The sequence below is a fragment of the Dermacentor silvarum genome, chromosome 1 (assembly GCF_013339745.2).
Source record: "Dermacentor silvarum isolate Dsil-2018 chromosome 1, BIME_Dsil_1.4, whole genome shotgun sequence".
In the NCBI taxonomy this organism is placed as follows: Eukaryota; Metazoa; Arthropoda; class Arachnida; order Ixodida; family Ixodidae; genus Dermacentor; species Dermacentor silvarum.
In genome coordinates this window covers 318,451,465-318,470,720 of record NC_051154.1, presented here as the reverse complement: position 1 = coordinate 318,470,720, position 19,256 = coordinate 318,451,465, and the positions used below count along the sequence as shown (strand labels likewise).

General features: G+C 46.0%; 1 protein-coding gene across 1 annotated transcript; it reads right to left on the bottom strand.

Moving 5' to 3' along the window:
- Positions 1-272: 272 nt before the first annotated feature.
- Positions 273-18,744, bottom strand: LOC119442666 (uncharacterized). Its single transcript, XM_049661769.1, has 8 exons — positions 18,647-18,744; positions 18,025-18,236; positions 14,633-14,744; positions 11,698-11,782; positions 9,419-9,510; positions 7,836-8,015; positions 4,548-4,641; positions 273-330 (listed from the first exon to the last, which is right to left on the bottom strand). The coding sequence occupies exons 2-8, from the start codon at positions 18,121-18,123 to the stop codon at positions 273-275; spliced, it is 720 nt and encodes a 239-aa protein (XP_049517726.1). The 5' UTR covers positions 18,124-18,236; positions 18,647-18,744.
- Positions 18,745-19,256: the final 512 nt, after the last annotated feature.

Genomic DNA, 19,256 nt, shown 5'->3' with positions numbered 1-19,256 from the left:
CCTTGGAAGGCTAACTCGTTGATAGTTTGTTTCTGCGTTAATACCAGTTTATATCAATCATATTATTTTGCTTGATAAAGATTAGTTGAAAGTCGTGGACCACTTGTGCGTGTCTGCCCTAGTTGTCACAGCTTTCCTTTCTCGCTTTCATTCTCTTGATAACGACTATCCAGTTTCTAAGCTCAGTAATTTTAACGTCGATCGCCGCTTTTTCCAAGTCAGGATTCCTCGGTTTCATTAAGCATTTTGCTGGCGTCGCCTGTTATTTGTGCTTAGCCGCAGAGGCTCCTCCACACTTGGAAGCTATTCCAGTTGCCTTTTCCCTTTCTCCTGGAAAGGGTGACAGCGCGACACATGCGCATTTTGGCTTATCCTCTTTCCAATGCCGGCGGCGTTTGGTTTTCAAAGCACCACATCTTCTGAATGAAAGCGTTCAGAAGCGTCTAGGCTTTGAAAACCAAACGCTGCCGGTATTGGTGAGAGGATAAGCCAAAAGTGTCCTAAGGACGCTTTTTGTGTTCAGGTCATCTATGTCAGCGCCAGTGCTTCGTGTTTTTCTATACAGGGTGTCCCAGCTATCACGCAGCACGATTTAAAAAAAGAGGAACGGCGTTACGCGAGCGAGGCAAACGTAGTGCGTATTGTTTCCCGTACAGTGGAGTAGCCGCCAGTAATGTTTTCGTTACTGAGATTTAATTATGTAATGTTAATTAATTATCTAACTCGAAAAATGTAGTCCTAGTTATCAAAGTCTCAATGAGAAAATTGTAGAGCAACTCGAAAAACTCCTGATACAGCTTTCTGTTGCTCAATACGTGCTACATAAAAGTGTTTTTCCGAGCGTGAAAGATGCCCGCGAAGACACGCAAAGTGCCTCGAGCGGCCAGTCTCGCGGCAATTCTGCGTGTATTCGCGGGCTTCTTTCACGCTCGGAAAAACACTTTTATGTAGCACGTATTGAGCAACAGAAAGCTGTATCAGGAGTTTTTCGAGTTGCTCTACAATTTTCTCATTGAGACTTTGATAACTAGGACTACATTTTTCGAGTTAGATAATTAATTACCATTACATAATTAAATCTCAGTAACGAAAACATTACTGGCGGCTACTCCACTGTACGGGAAACAATACGCACTACGTTTGCTTCGCTCGCGTAACGCCGTTCCTCTTTTTTTAAATCGTGCTGCGTGACAGCTGGGACACCCTGTATATATCTTATATTACGATAGCAATTATACGGACACTCCAGGCGAACTTACACCGTCGTCGTCGCCGTGGGGCTCTGCATATATTTAGGTATACGTATGCTATGCGATTGTGCATGCCGTATATGCAAGTTAGATTGCTATACTATTAAACCGCCAAATTTGCTCAAACCATATCTATAATTCGGGGCTTAATTAGCTCCAGAATTCTGAGTATGGCAGCCCGCAAACAAGTGTCATGAAACATAACATTCACAGCGCATGGCCTTTATCTTAAATATTCTCAGACCAACGAATATCAAAAGTGCAAAACATGAACAGTCCTGAAAGTGGTGTAATTTTAATCGCGCGGCTCCTTACGGGCAGCGTTGTTGGCGCCTCTGCGCTGTCAGTACAGGCCCTACACAGCGTGTTAAAGCTATTGAGGGTGCCAGAAATTTTACCGCACCCGCGTATGTAGCGTACGCGTTAGTCGGATCCTCGTATAGTTGGAACTTGAACTTAGAACACCGTCCCATGAGTTAAAGCGTAGCGGTAAACCTTGCTATCGCAATCAGTGCTTCGCCCTTCGGATGAAACTGCTCATTTTTATTTAGCTGAACACTGCCGTCTATTGAAAGACCTAGCAAGTGGCTTTGAAAATACATTAAAGGCACACAACATTGACATTTTACGCCTTGTAAAAAAACTTTACACATGCAGGAAGTAAAATATTTCACATTAAAGTCAACGTGTGATACGAAAAGCCTGTTACATATATTACACACAGAATTAACGAGTTGTATAACTGCAAATAAGGACATCACTGGAAAAGAGATTGTAAAGCACATTGAAAACTGCTTGCAGCATTGCTCGTGAATAGATTGCCAGACAAGGCATTCCACTCAGTAAAAAGACGAAGAAGAAAAAAGCGAACTTTCTGGACAATTCTATGTGCGCAGAATTCGCGGGCTATTTTTGTGCATTGCGCTAGGAAGCACGGGAATAGTATGCTTGGATGTACTCATACACGACAATTTTAGATAGTCTTGTACAGTGCACATTAAACATTCGGTCTCGCGAATTTGGTCCAACTAAACTAAAGGAATGTTATTTTCACACCCATAAAAGACTCGGTGAGTCTGTCGACCTATATTTATGACAGATAAGGCGGACTGTGCACCTTTGAACCAGTAAAATTTGCGTACGTCCTTCGCGAATACAAAGCGTCCCACATAATCGCAGCATATTCCAAATTCGGGAGGTTGAACGCTTTGTATGCAGTAAGATGCTAGCTCGGGCCGGTTGGTACATGTCTGAAGAAAACGAGTAACAGCGCAAACAACGGGGCATGACAAGTTTGGTTGAGTTTGACGCGATTGTTTTTGAAAGTCAGCGCTTCGTCTGTCTCAGTCACGTCCCGTTGTTTGCGCTGTTACTCGTTTCTCTCTGCAGATTTGTATGCCAAGAGTTTAGCCTCGGAAGGCGCTGCATTTAGTTTGTATCTCAAAAAAAAAAAAGGTTGCAGCACTGACACGCAAATGTTTTCGATATCCTTAAATCCAAGTACTTACAATTACATACTCCTTTTATTGCCATGTCATTGATATGATAAGAAAACAGGAAATACATATTTTAGTAACTGAACAGTAAGAGCACAATTTTATAGGAATTTAATGTGACGGGCCACATCGTGCGCCGCTCGAAGATGCGAGCTAAACAAGTATTAATACTGAGTTGATCGGTGCGACCAGTTATTATTCTGACCAGTTCTGTAAGGCATACAATTGTCAGTGAACAAATTAGTAACAACATATTGAAGAGGTGCGTTTGCTGTAGCATATATATATATATATATATATATATATATATATATATATATATATATATATATATACACCGCTCGTCTTCATCTGAACTGGCTGCCGCCGCCACATCTGCGGTGTATTGCTAAAGGCGTAGAGTGTCTGCGGTATAGGGGTGCGCCTTTTGCTCCTCAATTACCTGTTAGATTCACTGTTGCCCTATTAGTTGGGGATACAGAGGGTGGCTTTGTTGTGATGCCAAAAGCTCTGCTCCCACAGAAGGCAGACCAGGCTATCACAAAAAAAAAAAAAACACCGCATATCCACGGGGTGAATGATGATGAGTGGGCGAAGCTCCGGAGGGAATCATCGGTAAACCGTGAATCTTCCGTGTAATTCGCCCAGTCTCGACGCACTAAATCGAACGATTGACTTCCACCAATAACACGCGCCATATGTGACGTCATTCCTATTTTATAACAGCGCCCTTCATTATAATTGCACCATCTCCCGCTTAAGGGGACGCTAGCACAAACGCGTTAGAAACGTGCAGTACTCTCTAGTAAGAGGGAGAGGCCACAGCGTCAGCCGTTTACACATGCCGGAACGTGCACCGCGTTTGCCGACGCCATCACATGACTGCTGAGAGAGTATAACCCCCGTATTCATAAACGCTCCTCGACTTGAACTTGACTTGCCACCGCCTTCAACGCGTTTCGAACGCGCTGCCCAAGGCGGTGGCAAGTCAAGTTCAAGTCGAGGAGCGTTTATGAATACGGGGGTAAGGCGGAGAGGTCACAGCGTCTTACACTAGCTTCTTACACGGGCCGTAACGCGCTAGCACAAACGCGTTAGAAACGCGCAGTCTTTCGTTTATGTTGGCTGTTTATTGTCATCGTGGTGCGAGTGTCCATGTGCGCTTCGTGGCGTAGTGGTTAGCGCGGCGCGTTCGGAAGCGAGGGGTCCCTGGTTCGATTCCGCGCTACAGACACAACTTTCGGAATTTTTTTTCATAAAAGTAGACGTGGCTACCTACTACGACTACTACTACTACTACTACTACAGAGGAGGGACAGACCCACACCTTAAGGAGCTTCGCCCCTAAAAAAGTGTGTCCCTGTGAATGTGTCGTTAGCTAAGGTCCGGCGTTCTTGTTGCCTTCCTCTTCTCGGCCGTGTTTATTTGTGCGCTGGAACGATGTTTCATAATGCTAATCACAACCAACTAGCCCTGCTGTCCACGCTTTGTGATAAAATGTGCACTGATGTGCTCCACCGGCTTACGCGAAGTCCATATTAATAAAATGGAGCAGTGTACGTTGTGTTGTCTAAACCAATGAGCTTTTTAAAACTATGTACATCATGGAAAGGCTCAGGCGGTTTAACGAGTCGGCCACGTAAGCTGCGCTCATTTACGAAATTCCGGGGCTCCCTTTACAAAACATCATCTTCTCTTGCTATCTACTCCCCTGCCGTTTGTACCTTCATTTTTTTTTTTTCGCATTCACAAATCAAGCAAGCTGGCAGCACACTTCGCTTAGTACAATCTGGGCACTAACCTCAGAAAGAAGAACGTGTCAACGCTCAGAAACGACGTCGAGATGATGCAGAAAATCCAGCTCGAGGTGATACGTAGCACGTTGGCGTACCTCGCTGCAAAAGGTTCATTACACCATGCTGAGTGTCCCGCGCACGTAGAACGCTACTCATAAAGTAAGTACACTATAGTATAAGCAAACTTTGCAGTCTCATGCGGACACATGCCGTTTGCGTTGATCATCACCCTACGTAAAGAGCCCTGCGCACAAACGTTCACTCTGCATCGTGTTTTCTCGCCCTCTCCACGTAGTGAGCAGATATTACACGTCAGTAACTTATCTGTAGCTTCATCTTCAGTTCGAACACAGGTGAAACGAGGTGCGGGTCATAAGTTAGCGCGCTAACCTCGATAAAACGGGACGGGCTTGGACAGCTCGCAGCTGACGCAGTGAAAATGCCAATGTCCAGAATAACCAATAAAAAATAATGAAAAGATAAACAAAGGGAATGGACGTTGCGAGAGAGTGGTCCCCCATGCAAGTACGTGTCCTTGTCATCAATTGCCGCAAGAACCATCACACATACTGCATTTGCTCGAATCTAGTCTAGTCTAGTAGTGTTAGCATCATCATCATCATCAGCAGCAGCAGCAGCAGCCTATTTTTTATGTCCACTGCAGGACGAAGGCCTCTCCCTGAGATCTCCAATTACCCCTGTCTTGCGCTAGCGTATCCCAGCTTGCGCCTGCAAATTTCCTAACTTCATCATCCCATCTGGTTTTCTTCCGACCTCGACTGCGCTTCCCTTCTCTTGGTATCCATTCTGTAACCCTAATGGTCCACCGGTTATCCATCCTACGCATTACATGGCCTGCCCAGCTCCATTTCTTCCGCTTAATGTCAAGTAGAATATCGGCTATCCCCGTTTGTTCTCTGATCCACATCGCTCTCTTCCTGTCTCGTAAAGTTAGACCTAACATTTTTCGTTCCATCGCTCTTTCTGCGGTCCTTAACTTGTTATCGAACTTCTTTGTTAACCTCCAAGTTTCTGCCTCATATGTTAGCACCCGTAGAATACAATGATTGTACACTTTTCTTTTCAATGACAGTGGCAAGCTCCCATTCATGATTTGGCCATGCCTGCCGTATGTACTCCAACCCAATTTTATTCTCCTGTAAATTTCTTTCTCATGATCAGGGTCCTCTGTGAGTAATTGACCTAGATAAACGTACTCCTTTACAGACTCTAGAGCCTGACTGGCGATCCTGAATTCTTATTCCCTTGCGAGGCTATTGAACATTATTTTTGTCTTCTGCATATTAATCTTCAACCCCACTCTTACACCTTCTCGGTTAAGGTCCCCAATCATTTACTGTAATTCGTCCCCGTTATTGCTGAATAGGACAATGTCATCTGCAAATCAGAGGTTGCTGAGGTATTCGCCATTGATCCTCACACCTAAGCCTTCCCAGTCTAAGCGCTTGAATACTTCTAAGCATGCAGTGAATAGCATTGTAGAGATTGTGTCTCCTTGCCTGACCCCTTTCTTGATATGTATCTTTCTACTTTTCTTGTGGAGAACCAAAGTTGCTGTGCAATCCTTGTAGATGTTTGCTAAGATATTCACGTATGCCTCCTGTACTCCTTGATTACACAATACCTCGATGACTGCTGGTATCTCTACTGAATCAAATGTTTGTTTTTCATAACCTATGAAAGCCATATAGAGAGGTTGGTTGTGACTCCGCAGATTTCTCTATTACCTTATTTATGACATGGATATGATCCATAGTATAATATCCCTTCCTGAAGCCAGCCTGTTCTCTTCGTTGGCTGAAGTGTTGCCCTGATTCTATTAGAAATTATCTTGGTGAATATTTTATACAATACTGAAAGCAACCCAATGGGTCTATAAGTCTTCCAAGTCTTTTACGTCTCCCTTCTTATGGATGAGTATAATGTTGGCGTTCTTCCAGCTTTCCGGTACATTTGAAAACGTGAGGCATTGCGTATAAAGGGCCGCAAGGGAATATACTGTTATTCCATCTTCTCCGGCAGCTTTTCCCCTGGTCATGTCTTGCAAGGCCCTTCTAACTTCATCGCTAGTTATAGAAGGAGCCTCTGTATCCTGTTCATCACTACTTCGAATGAAAGTAGCTTGACTGCTCTGGGTACTGTATAGGTCTGTATAGAATTCTTCCGCGGTTTTTACTACGTCATCGGAATTGCTGATGATATTACCCTGCTTATCTTTCAGAGCATACATTTTGCCTTGTCCTATGCCAAGTTTTCTTCCCACTGATTTCAAGCTGCGTCCATATTTTACTGCTTCCTCAATCTTTTCCACGTTATAAGTTCGGATATCCCTTACTTTCTTTTTATTGATCAGTTTCGACACTTCAGCGAAATCTATCTGATCTCTCGAGTTTGACACTTTCATGTTTTGTTGTTTCTTTATTAGGTCCTTTGTTACTTGGGAGAGCTTACCTATACTGGTTGCCTTGGTGCCTTACCTCCGACTTCAATTGCTGCTTCTCAGATCAGCCTAGTTGCGGTTTCATTCATTACCTCTATGTTCTATTCATCTTCTTGTTCTAAAGCTGCATATTTGTTTGCGAGAACCAGCCTGAATTGATCTGCTTTTACCCTTACTGCACCTATAGGTGTAGTGTTAGCATATGTGGTAGCACATGTGGGTTTATTAACCAGTTGCCATCACCCAAAAAGATCACGTGCTCATGACGCCTGCGGCAGAAAAGATGTTCCACATCCACCGCTTAGGTTTGTGAGTGGTGGCGCTGGCTAACACTCCCAGGGTTAGTGGTAGGTGTAAAACATAAATACCCCAAAAAGTGGATGGGAAAACGGCTCCGCGGTAGCTCAATGGTAAGAGCATCGCACGCGTAATGCGAAGACGTGGGATCGTTCCCCACCTGCGGACAGTTGTTTTTTCATCCATTTTCATTTCCATTAATTTGTCATTGCTTCAATTCAATTAGTAAGTACAAGTAATTTCCCCTATGTTGTCCTTGGTATCATTGTTTGTTGGCTTCTTATGATATGAGTAATAAAAATCACGCCCCTCGGTTCCCTTTCTTCTCGTTCATATATATATATATATATATATATATATATATATATATATATATATTTGTTCGTAGTAGCAAATTGCAGCCAATCATACTGCTGGACACTTACGACCGAAAAGGTTTGTTGATGCGGCCCCAGCTTATCACAAAAACGGTAGCCGCGAATAGCCTCAAAATAGAAATAAACTCTTCATCCAATGAGCAAAGCTTATAACTCACAAATCACTGGGTCGAGAGCCATGGAGGAGTGTCCCAGCACGATCCACAGGATGCTGAAGAAACGTAGGCCGTGCAGGAAACGGTACTTGTACGAGTCCGACTTTCGGTTCCGATTCACCGTGAGCAGGACACGCGTGTTTCTGGGCACCGAGAACGCCGTCAGCAAGATGCGCAGCGTGGCTAGTGTGGCCGAAGAAGTAAGAAGAACGCACTTAGTGAACCGTAGTTTCAGCTCAGGGTGTTAACAACGTCAAAGGGATGTCGGTCTCCATTTTGTGCGATTTGTACGTGCTATTCGGTGCTATTACTCTCCTGACTAAGCTCGTTCACTTCCCCGCAGTACAAAGGTACAAAATGATCTGTATGAAAATAACTGGGCCCGTAATCAGACACAAAAAAAAAAACACCGCATATCCACGAAGTGAATGATGATGAGTGCGCGAAGCACCGGGGGATCATTCGGGCAAAATACCGGAAGCCTTTATATATATATATATATATATATATATATATATATATATATATATAGACTGTACATGTGTGCAGTACACATGTACATGCCCTGGTATACACAGTATACATGCAAACCAGAGCTACGGACAACGGACAACTACGAGGGACAAGGCTCAGCCCTAAGGTTCTTCGCCCCTAAAACGCGTTCTTACGCTAAAGTTCCTTGGAACACCAGGTGCCAGTCAATTGTGATATATCGGACGCTAAAATAAACTTAAATTCTATAGGGTTTTACGTGCTAAAACCACGATATGATAACAAGGGACTCCAGATTAATGTTGACCACCTGGGATTCTTTAACGTGCGCCCAATGCACGGCACACTGTATGCTTTTGTATTTGTATATTTGCACAGAATCTGGTATAGTTCTGAAAAAACATCTTACCACAGTTACTTCACTACTCATGGCAACTATAGACATGATTGCAGCGAGGCTGTCGCATATATCTGCGCATAACTGCGGTGGGCCATAAATGCGGTGTAGCTTGACCGAAGCCAGTAGGGCCCCGATAACTATAGTGGCTGCCGCTTCACCAGTGCATCAGTTTCTTTGGTCTGTGTGTGCCGTGCGTGAGCACCCAGGCACGCTCAAGTGATCAAAATCACAGGAGCTGTAGCAAAGTCTATGTGTATTATAACCATGACTTACTTTCACAATAATTTGGTCAAATAAATTCTTAAGTTTCGCTTCGATTCAAGCGGTGTGGCCTGATTACGAATAATGAATAAACTTGTACAACTGTATTTTTCTTCTTCTTCTTTTAAAGCGCAGGAACGCTCTACGCCCTTCTTGCCGAGGGCCGCGGCCCTGTAAGGTATTTCAAACGTGTATTTTCATTATATGTGATTTTCTTCACGATATATTGGCAGAATGATAGCAATATACCATTCAAGCTTTTTCCATGCCTCACATTTATTTTTTTGCTGCTAGACGCTGAAAAACCAATCTTCCGAAGTGTCAAGCCGCAAAATGACGTCATGGTGCAAGCAATACGCTGAGACAAATCTTGAAATAATGTAATCCGAGCTGCGATACGGTTCTCATTTAAACACGTCGTGCAAAAACTCACTTCGTGGCGCCGGCTTCTCTCCTCTCCGGGAGCAACAGACGTCGATGATGGTGCTCACAATCGTGAAGAGTATCACAAGTCCCAGAAAGCAGCTGCAATACGAATGAATGCGTCAGGAGCTGCACGGGAGTTCATTGTATAGCCCTGTCGGAACGGATGAGTGGCTTGAGGAAAATACATTTCATACCCTTTGTGAATAAACCAGTACCGATACAAACGTACAGAAATCACCGTTTCGCGTTGCGGAGTATACAGCGGGGTATACGCTAGTTCTGAGAGTAAGCTGTACCTTTTCTATTAACCCATTGAGGGTTGACTTTTTTATTGCTGATTTAAATTCTTCGAAAGAACCTATTTCGAAAAAAATATGGTCGTAATTTTTTTTAAAGTGACAGTAAAGTGAGGAAAAAATCGTTTGTGTTGTAAAATACACAATGTTTATTCATGAATAAGAAGATAAGCGCACTGAAAAATGGTTGTGTGCACGTCCGAAAACCGAAACAAGTGAGAAGCCTTCGTCTTATCGCCAACAAGGTGCGATAGAGCTTTTGTGGTCTCCAAAAAAGGAACCGCAACAACGGCAGCATCGTTTGTGTATATACGTGGCTGCCTGGGAACTAAAGCCCCTATATTTATAAATATAGGGGCTTTACTGGGAACAGGTGTAATCTCGCCGCGGTGGGCGATAAACGATCGAGTAACAAGCGGTCACCCTTTGAGAGATTTGAAACCAGATAGCCATCAGTTCAGCGGGTGCAACAAGCGGGATCCGCAGCAGGAGAAAAGAGCTGACGCGCCGTTGCCGTATAAAAAAAAAAAAAAAAAAAAAAAAAAAAAAAAAAACAGAGGTTTTGGCGCAAGTAAAAGATTCCACGTACCAAGCGAAAGAAATAATCGCAAGAATCGCGCACTTGTCGCCGCCGCGCGCGCGCGCGCCCGGATGCGCGAGCGATAGCCGACGAGCCGTTGCCAAAAACGAAAAAAAAAAAGGAACCAGAGAGGCATTGGCACAAGTAAAAAATTACACGAGTTTCCGTCGAGTGGCAGCACATGCCAAGCGAAAGAAATGATCGAAAGAGACGCGCTTTTTAAATGTACAAGCGATACTGTACATGTATGCCATTGACCATATTGAGGGTGTTCGCGGAGGCCGTACTTGTACGGTATTCACCCTGAAAGGGTTCAGGAACTAGCATACAGGAAACACGAATGTTTCGAAGGGTTCCACCGGGCTCACATATGCACGTTAGGTAGTATAGAAGATGGTGTTATCACTGAAGCTGGAAGGGCCAATCAGCTCACGCCGTATGTGCTCATTCAACACGTGTAAAAAACAAATGTGCTCTATATCGGTGTCGCATTCGTTCCACGTGACAAGGACGTTGACTCCGAGCTCGAAGTGCGATATTTTCTGCTTTGCTTATACGCAAAATTTACTACTATCGCGGTTGTACTGTCAGTGCATTTGCTAATTCGGCCTCATAAATTTGAGACAACGCGCCTGTTGAGCGCGAAGTACTGAAAATATTCGTTGCCATGTTGATGAAGCTTTGACGCACAATGACGCACTCTTTGCATGCGGCCTCCTATGATGAAATTAACATATGTCATCCTTACCAATTACAGCAATACAGCTGGCCCATTTCCTTGTTCAGATGCATTCGGTTCGTTCTATCATCTTCACTGGATGCTGAATAACGTGTTTCTTCAGCGGCTGGTCCTTACTAAAGAATGACGCAGCTTCCTGGCCTTAGCAAACGGTGAATGTACTTTTCACGCGATGAAATGAAACTCAGTTACTCATTCTAGTCGTCGTACCTATCTTTTTTTGTGTGTGTCTTAAGAAATCTACCATCCATTACGTAATTTTTGATCATCTGTATTGCTCAGTATTCGTTTATGATCCACAAGGAAGCAGCATTTTCCCAACACACAACGACTTGTAGACATGGCATGAGCAGCGAGAGCCGACCGATATCCACATTGAAGGCGCATACGGGCTTCATTAGCTGTACTTGCATAAGTCAAAGTTTGACAACCCGTTATGACTCATTGAGAAGATCGACTGAAAAAAAAACGCTGCACATTGCGGAGATTGCACTTTTGTGTCAACCGGATATTAGACAGTACTTCTAGAGGCTGTGTAATTTTTGCTTCTAATTTTTGCTTCCATGTGTGCGGCAGTTTCTCCGTGGGCGGAATTTCTTGCGTACGTTTTGAACTATAACACTTTGATGGACCTGTTTAACATTACAACGTAAAATGTTTCTGTGACTTACATAAATGCCAGCTGGACCTGGGTGACTTCTTTCGGCTCGTTGGTTGTGCAGTCGCTCACAGTAACCTTGGCTACTCCTTGAGTGACTGCAAGAGTGGACAGGGTTTCAGAATCAATTTATATCATTTTGCATACTTATTAACTAGAGCGACTTCCAAAAAGTTGCCTTATTGTAGTATGCCAATAAGCTACCTCTTCGCCAGCCCTCTTTTGTGGTAGGATAACGGCCCGGACCGTACTGCTGCACTCTAGGGTGATTTTGACCGAGTGGCGGCTTTCAATGCCGGCCCAAAGCTCAATACTGCTCCAGTATGCTTCGCTTTTTGTCAGCCCTGAAATGTGGTATCCACAGTAAATCAATCTGTGATATTGAGTACAAAAAACACGTTCGACAGCTCAGGCATTCTGGCGGAACTTTTTCGTTGTAGATGTAATTCAGCCCTGGCGTTCTTAAATTGGTAACAAGTTCTACATATCAGGTCAATCTTAATCTGTATTGAATAATAACATTATATTGATGCGAAAGCATGAAATAGCCCATTGAGCGAGAAATCCGGCGTCTGTCGTCTGGAGCAGCGAAATGGCACCTAAAGTCCCATTGGCTGCGACGCCACGTAACGAGTGCGCCTCGACGGAGCAGAGCGGGCGAAAGGGGACACCTGCTGCCGCACTAGAGCGCCAGGTGTTGCGTGAGGGCATCACCACGACGCCACGTCACCCTCACTCTCGAAAGCCTGTGTTACCCGCGCGTTCCTTGACCGCGCAAGCTCTCGCCTGCGTTCTAACTGCGCCTCGGTAATTGCTATAAATAAATTAATGTATAAAGAAACAGAATACATTCGCAAGGGAAAACGTTAGCAATAGTGAGTTTCGAACCAACGAACCCATGCTCAGAGCCCGAGTGTTTTACCCACTTGGCTAAACCAGCGCCTCATAGATACCAGGCCTGTGCACTCTGCTTTATGACGTCATGCTATTTGGACCGAAATTTCCCTCGCCAAGCCCGGCGTGACGAAAGCGGTGACGTCAAAATCACCGCGGCTTACTCGAGAGCTTCACCCTTAGATTCTGTGGCAGTCAGGCAAAGTAGCATGACGTCACGGATCGAGGTGCACCGGCCTTGTGCTACCTAGGAGGCGTTGGCCAAGCATCTCGACGCGCTCGCTTGCCCGCGAGGAGTTCATAACTCGAAGGACCGCTCAGCGGCGTTTGATTGGACATTAGGCTTTCGCATTCACAACTCATAAGAAGGGCTTAGGTGTCCTTGGGTTTTTTTGAAGAAACTGGCAGCGGCAGCGGAGAATCATGCAACATTTTAATGGGGAGGCTAGCTTGAGTCCCTGAAAAGATGTCTGCTAAAGAAAGCACAATCGTGAACCTATCCCGATTATCACAATGAGCCTGCGTTGATGTGTCGTGGCTGTCGTTCATATTGAACTTGTCTAATCGCAGTTTGCGTCTATCAGTGAAATATCGCCGAACACGCGCGCCCCCTGCTAGCTGCCCGCTTAACTTCAGCATTTCAACTGCGGGCGGAGCAAGCGCAAACTATTCCGCGTCTATCGAAATCGATCAATTTGATCGATAGTTTTTCTACGCGTTGTTAAGCATTTCCGTTGAAATTCTTCTACAAGGAACATCATGCAGCGTCTGAAATTATTACTGAACTTTAACTATTTGTCAGATTTGACTATTTTTGGCAGGTTGGGGAGTCTGGAAAAATAAACGCTCGATTGGAGGTATCGTCGAAACTAGCCTCCAGTAGCGCTTCAATAAAAAGACCCCAAATTTACACTTTGTTCCACTCGGCCACATATTATTTTAAATGACAGCAGCAGTGAAGACACCGAAGCTTCTCTCCGGCTGTCAATTCTCCGACACGATGTATAGGCTGCTTTAACGATGTCTCAAACAACGGTAGATGCTCATCGGGGCGTGTTATTTTGATAATTGCGTTCCACTAACATCAAGTGCAACTTTATTTTCGCCATCATGGATTGCTTTTATCCATCAGCGCTTCGACAGCGTATGTACAAATTATTACGAGCAGTCCTTGCCGTCGTGTGGGGTTTTCCCTCACACAAGAGCACGCAGCCGATTTCAGACCGACCTTCGACCGAACCGTGACTAGCTGTCAAATCTCTTACATCTTGAACGCCGCCTGTACAGGTGCCCTTTATTCATTACTGTACAATATTGTGCAACACTCCGCATTACTGCACAGCACTGTACAGGAGCTGAACAAAGCATGTGGAGTCTCCAGCGCCAGTTGAACGCACACTAGACCACATTGCTTCTACAGAAATGCTGATCAAACGGATTATTCTAGTACGACGAGGATTCTGCATGCTGCCTGACCACCATAACAACCACTGCTTCGAGAGCCTAAATGACGCAGTAAAAAACAAACCAGGTGCCTGATGTCTTGAGTAAAAACGAATGCTCCCTGCACAATATGAACTTACCTGTTTTGACATTTGCGAAGGTATTGCTTTCCCTCATAGCATGGACATCACTATGGTGAGTATCGATGCCAAGAACTCTTCATCATAACTTATTCGCGCGATCTGACTTACAAAAGGTGGGAATTGGGAATTAGGTGCATATTGCGTATATTTCTTTTCTCTTTTTTTTTTCTTTTTTTTTTTTGCTCTCAGTACCTATATTAAAAATAGCAGATTACTACTTTCATTCGTGCTGTTTGAGCTGATTCTTTGAATTTTCACATGAGATTTCTCAAAAATTGGGGGAGAAATTATTACTGCTATGCAACCATTCAAGACAACAATGATCAGGCTATAATTTTATATGTTGCAGTATACGTAGCCACTGCTATAGGTCTTGAAATAGAATGCTAGCACATTTCTCGCGGTAACGAAAGAGCTAAGTGAGGTCTGCACACACACACACACACTAAAAGTGGGGGAGAGACGCACGTGTCTCGGCGAGGGCTTGAACATCGTCCCTGGTGCAGTCGGCGATGGTGCAGAGACCCAGGCGCATTCCCAGCACTCGCTTATCCTCCTGCGCACGCAGCAGCACTGGAGTCTGCGCAAGAAGATGGTGTCAGTCGGCCACGCCTGTAGCAAGCAACATTTCCCAGCTGTCTTCCCAAGCGAACTACAGGGCCATCGTTATAGTAACGACTGCTTGCCAGTTATACAGTCCTTTTTGCGCTCTGCTATTCGTCAGAGTGGTGACCACCCTCACCCTTGCTACCAGAACCAGCCGGTGAAGAGTGGCGGGTGATAAGAATGCAATGGGAAAAAGCGAAATATTGATGCTTTACCAGCACGGAAGCCATTTTACCCTCGTGGCTCATTAAAACTGTGCGTGCGTCGTTAGGGACGCTGGGTCCGGCCTCAGCCACTCAACAGCCGAATGCACAAAGCTGATCATACGTAACAGTTCGGGATTTGCCAACACGCTGACTCGTTTTCTTACAGTGCGGGTTGTACGGGTACCGGTCAATTATGGATTTTCGTGAACGACAACTTCGTGTATTAGACGCGTGATTTGTTCACGTGGACTCTAGTTTGCGGGCTGCTTCGGAAGCTCAATCCAACGTCAGCCCAGTTAAACGGAGCATGAACTTTTAAAAAAATTCTCAGGTGTTAGTGCCAAAACCACGGGGATATTATGAGGCGCGCCGTAGAAGGCGATTCCGGTTTAATTTTTACCAGCTGGGGTTCTTTAAGGTCTACTTAAATTTAAGCACACTCGTGTAGGAAAATCAATGAATGAATACAGAGGAATCAACTTTAATAGAAATCGGCAATGTAGTGATAATAGTAATAGGATGTAACCCGCGGTTGTGGTTAAGTGGCTGTGGCGCCGCTTCGCTGCTAATCACGAGGTCGCGGGACCAAATCCCGCGGCCGCGGCGGCCGCATTTAGATGGGGGTGAAGCGCACAAACGCCCGTGTACCGTGCATTGTGCGCGAGTTAAAGAACCCCAGGTGGTCAAAGTTAAACGCTGCTAGCGTAAATTGCAGTGGTGGCCCGGCCATGATGTAGTGCGCGCTCAACCTAAACTGCTTCGAAACGGCGACCTTTTAATTCATAGTATATCTTTCCCGTGCTCTGCGTGCTAAAGGTAGTATATACTGTTTTGTACACGTAAGAGAGTTTACATACAACCGATGCTCTTATTTCTTTTATTTTTTTTTATTCGAGGAAGGTTGCCTTAAGTCCTCCTAGAAGGAAGCATTATGTAAATGGATACAATCAGGTATCATTGCGAAACTTCAGAAAGGTTCTGTAGTTACGGTCCCCTTGAGCGCATGTGCTGAAGTCAACCGAACATCTAACCCCTCAGTGCCCCCTCAACCTTCTCGCTCACCGCCAGGCTACTTCACTTCGTGGTACGTTTTGCTCTGTTTTCCCAACACTGATCTCTCGCTCTGCGCTTTGTAGAGAGCATCATGCAGGCAATAGAGATGATTCTGCGGTCTGTCACGCCAGTTTTGTTGCGATAGCAATTATATGGACACTCAAATCGGATTTCTGCCATCGCTGTCATCGTCGCCATGAGGTTCCGTATGACGTGAACGGCGACGAAATCGTCGCCGCGCGCCGTATGCTGTATGTGCGAGTGAAAGCACGCGAGGGACGCGCGCTTTCCCGGGGAGCGAACGCACGGCGGAGAGCAAACGCGCGTTCTGCGCCGTGATCCCTGAAGGGCTGCAGAATTAAGCGTCTCTTTACTCCTTTACAATTACCATATATATATATATATATATATATATATATATAGAGAGAGAGAGAGAGGAGAGAGAGAGAGAGAGAGTAAACGAGACTTATTCCGTCGCGCGGAAGGCCGTGGGGGGACGGGAGGGAGGGGAGGCGACGTTTAGAGGCGGCATCTAATGCGTAATTATATAAAAACCTTGCGAAGCGAGAAGGTGGTAAAGACTTCCTACGCTGCTCGACGAGTAACCTCCGAGCCGCCCCCAGAGGCATCGGCAACAGTCACCAACGCCGCGCGCGTTCGATGCGAACGCGGGCAAAACGCCGACGGCGTCGACAACAGTTCTGCGCGTTGCTGGTGTTGCTGCATGCCTCATACATTGTAAAAGCTGAAAACTCCAATGTCATTCACATTCGCTGTGAAAGCGACCTATCTCTCATTTGCTGAATCAAGAAGGTTTGTCTCAAATGAATGTCCTCATACAGTCGGCGAGTCGGTTTGTAGAAGCTAATTCTTGCCATAGCCTCATACATTGTAAAAGCTGAAAACTCAAATGTCATTCACATTCGCTGTGAAAGCGAGGGTGACCCGAACGTAACGTACGTGGACGTGGCGGCGTACCCTGCAGGGGGCCTCTTCGCGGTAGCTGCCGTGAACGGGAAAGACAACTCCTTAACCCTCGCGGCCTCCGTCAGGGCAGAGACCCCAGCTGCGGCTGAGACCATAGCCGCAGCGCTAGTAATAAAGCAACATGACAGGGTGGGCAGGGAAGTTCATGTCGTTACCGACCGCAACAGGCCTGCCGCAACTTTACCAACGGACGAACACCGGTGCTGGCGGCTCAGATTCTAGGCCCGAGGCTGCAAGAATCCCATCAAATCACGTGGACGCCGGGTCACGCGGGACTGGAGGGGAACGAAAGGGCGAACGCCTTAGCTCGAGCGCTAATTAACCAAGCGGGGGAAAACCAATCGTCTGATCAATCCCCACCCTTTACCTTTGTGCCCCTGCCATCAAATTACTGCGACCGACTCGAGATCCAGCGACTCAACCGCAGGATTTATCCTCCCCCTCACAAAAAGCTCAGCACTGAAGAGGCAATAGCCCTCAGACTTATCCAAACAAACACATTCCCAAACCTACACAGATACAGCAAAATATACCCACAAACATATCGCGGCATCTGCCCCTCGTGCGGCGACACACGCCCTACGCTCTTTCACATCTCGTGGGGGTGCGGGGGCAAACCTGAACATTTAAAGACGCCTAACACGTCATTTGGGTGGTGGGAGGTACAGCTGACCGGCGATACCCTGGCGGGACAAGAAGCTCTCGTCCAGCAAACACGTCGAGCAGCCATGGCCAGTGGAGTCCTGGAATGAGGACACCACCCACTCGTCCTCAAGATCAACTCGATGGTCTAAATAAATGTTTTTTTTTCTCTCTCTTGCTCTCTCTCTGCATGTCCAAGTTTATACGGCTGATAAAAATACTATCCTTACTCCGTATAGCTCTCTACTAATTTGCTATCGCAATTGATGCTTCGCCTTTCGGGTGAAACTAGGACATTTTTTTTATGAATTTCTAGTTCCTTCGATATACGCGCCACCCAGTTGCACCAAACTCAGGCCAACTCACCCGCTCGTGGGCCATGATGAAGTTAGGCAGCATCTCGTCGAAGAATGAGGTGTCGTTGGCCATCTTGACGTAGACGTTGCAGTACTGGCCGCGCGCCATTTCGCCGCCGTTCTGATCGCGGGCCACGGTCTCGATGCACTCGTCGAAGGCGCCCAGGTCGGACCACGTGCCCTGGAAGAGCCCCGTCGGGTACTTGGCACTAGCGTCGATCACTGCGAAGGAAGACGCACCATGGTCGGCCGGTTAGTATCACACATTTCCTCTAGAAAACCGATTGCAACTGCCCATTGCTAAAGCAGACAAGAGCAACACGAAGGAAACAGCACGCGGTCCGCCTACCGATCGCAATAAAGCGAAATTGATCAGTTAACTGCATTCATTCACCGATGCAAGTCACTTAATGTCCGTCATTTGCAACAAAGGTAGCAATCTTTAAAAAAAATGTAAGAAGATGGTCTAGGATAACGAAAGTGCACTCTGACGAAAGAGCTTTACAGCGAAAAACACTACCAAACATACGAAAGGAAGTACGCGCCGCGTTGGCATGTATATACATTCCAGGAATACCGACGACTCGTGGATGGGCGACTTCATCGCGTTTGCTCAGTACGATGACACATACCCAGTGGAGGGATTGGTGGCCTTGCGGCATTTGTCACCTCTTGTCCTTAAAGCAGTCCTGCAATAAACTACGACGTTTTGTTTGGTTTCCCTGCTCTGGCTGGTGCAGAATGCGGTAACTTCTTCCTTCTTCACTTTGTTTACCTTTTTGTATCTGCCGGGAAGAGAGGGGCGCGGGGGTGAGGTTGCGGGGGCTGTTGTTACACTGACCGGTTAACACGAATGAAGCGCAAAAAGAGACATATGTATGGAACGCGTAATTTCGGGACAAATTGCCCGAAAAGCTTAGTGTATAACTCTGCTAAATAATTTCCACAAAACATTTTTTTTTTCTTTTCAGCTATCCCCAGTACCAAAACACGAGCTTGGGCTCGTGCTCTCGCGCGGTCGCGTGTTCTCGAGCGGTCACGCGCTCCGCGTGGTAAAAGGCGACGAAGCTCCGAACGAAAGGACACGTCAGCGGCCAGAGCAGTCGCAGTCACCGCAGCGGACGGCCACGCTCTACACCGACATGCGGGGTAGCGGTCCCGTCTCGAAAGATGTCATCGACCCGCGAGCGGAAGATGCGGCCAGCCGTCGTCCAGGCAGGCGGCGAGAAAAGCTCGGCGGCC

What these genes read in the sequence shown, in the direction of transcription:
- LOC119442666 (XM_049661769.1), bottom strand. Translation starts at nt 18,123, where the DNA reads ATGGCGCGCGGCCAGTACTGCAACGTCTACGTCAAGATGGCCAACGAC. An exon ending in TCAAGCCCTCGCCGAGACAC is followed by an intron (nt 11,783 to 14,632) that starts GTGCGTCTCTCC and finishes CCACTCTTGCAG; the next exon opens with TCACTCAAGGAGTAGCCAAG. An exon ending in AGAGAAGCCGGCGCCACGAA is followed by an intron (nt 8,016 to 9,418) that starts GTGAGTTTTTGC and finishes CGGCCACACTAG; the next exon opens with CCACGCTGCGCATCTTGCTG.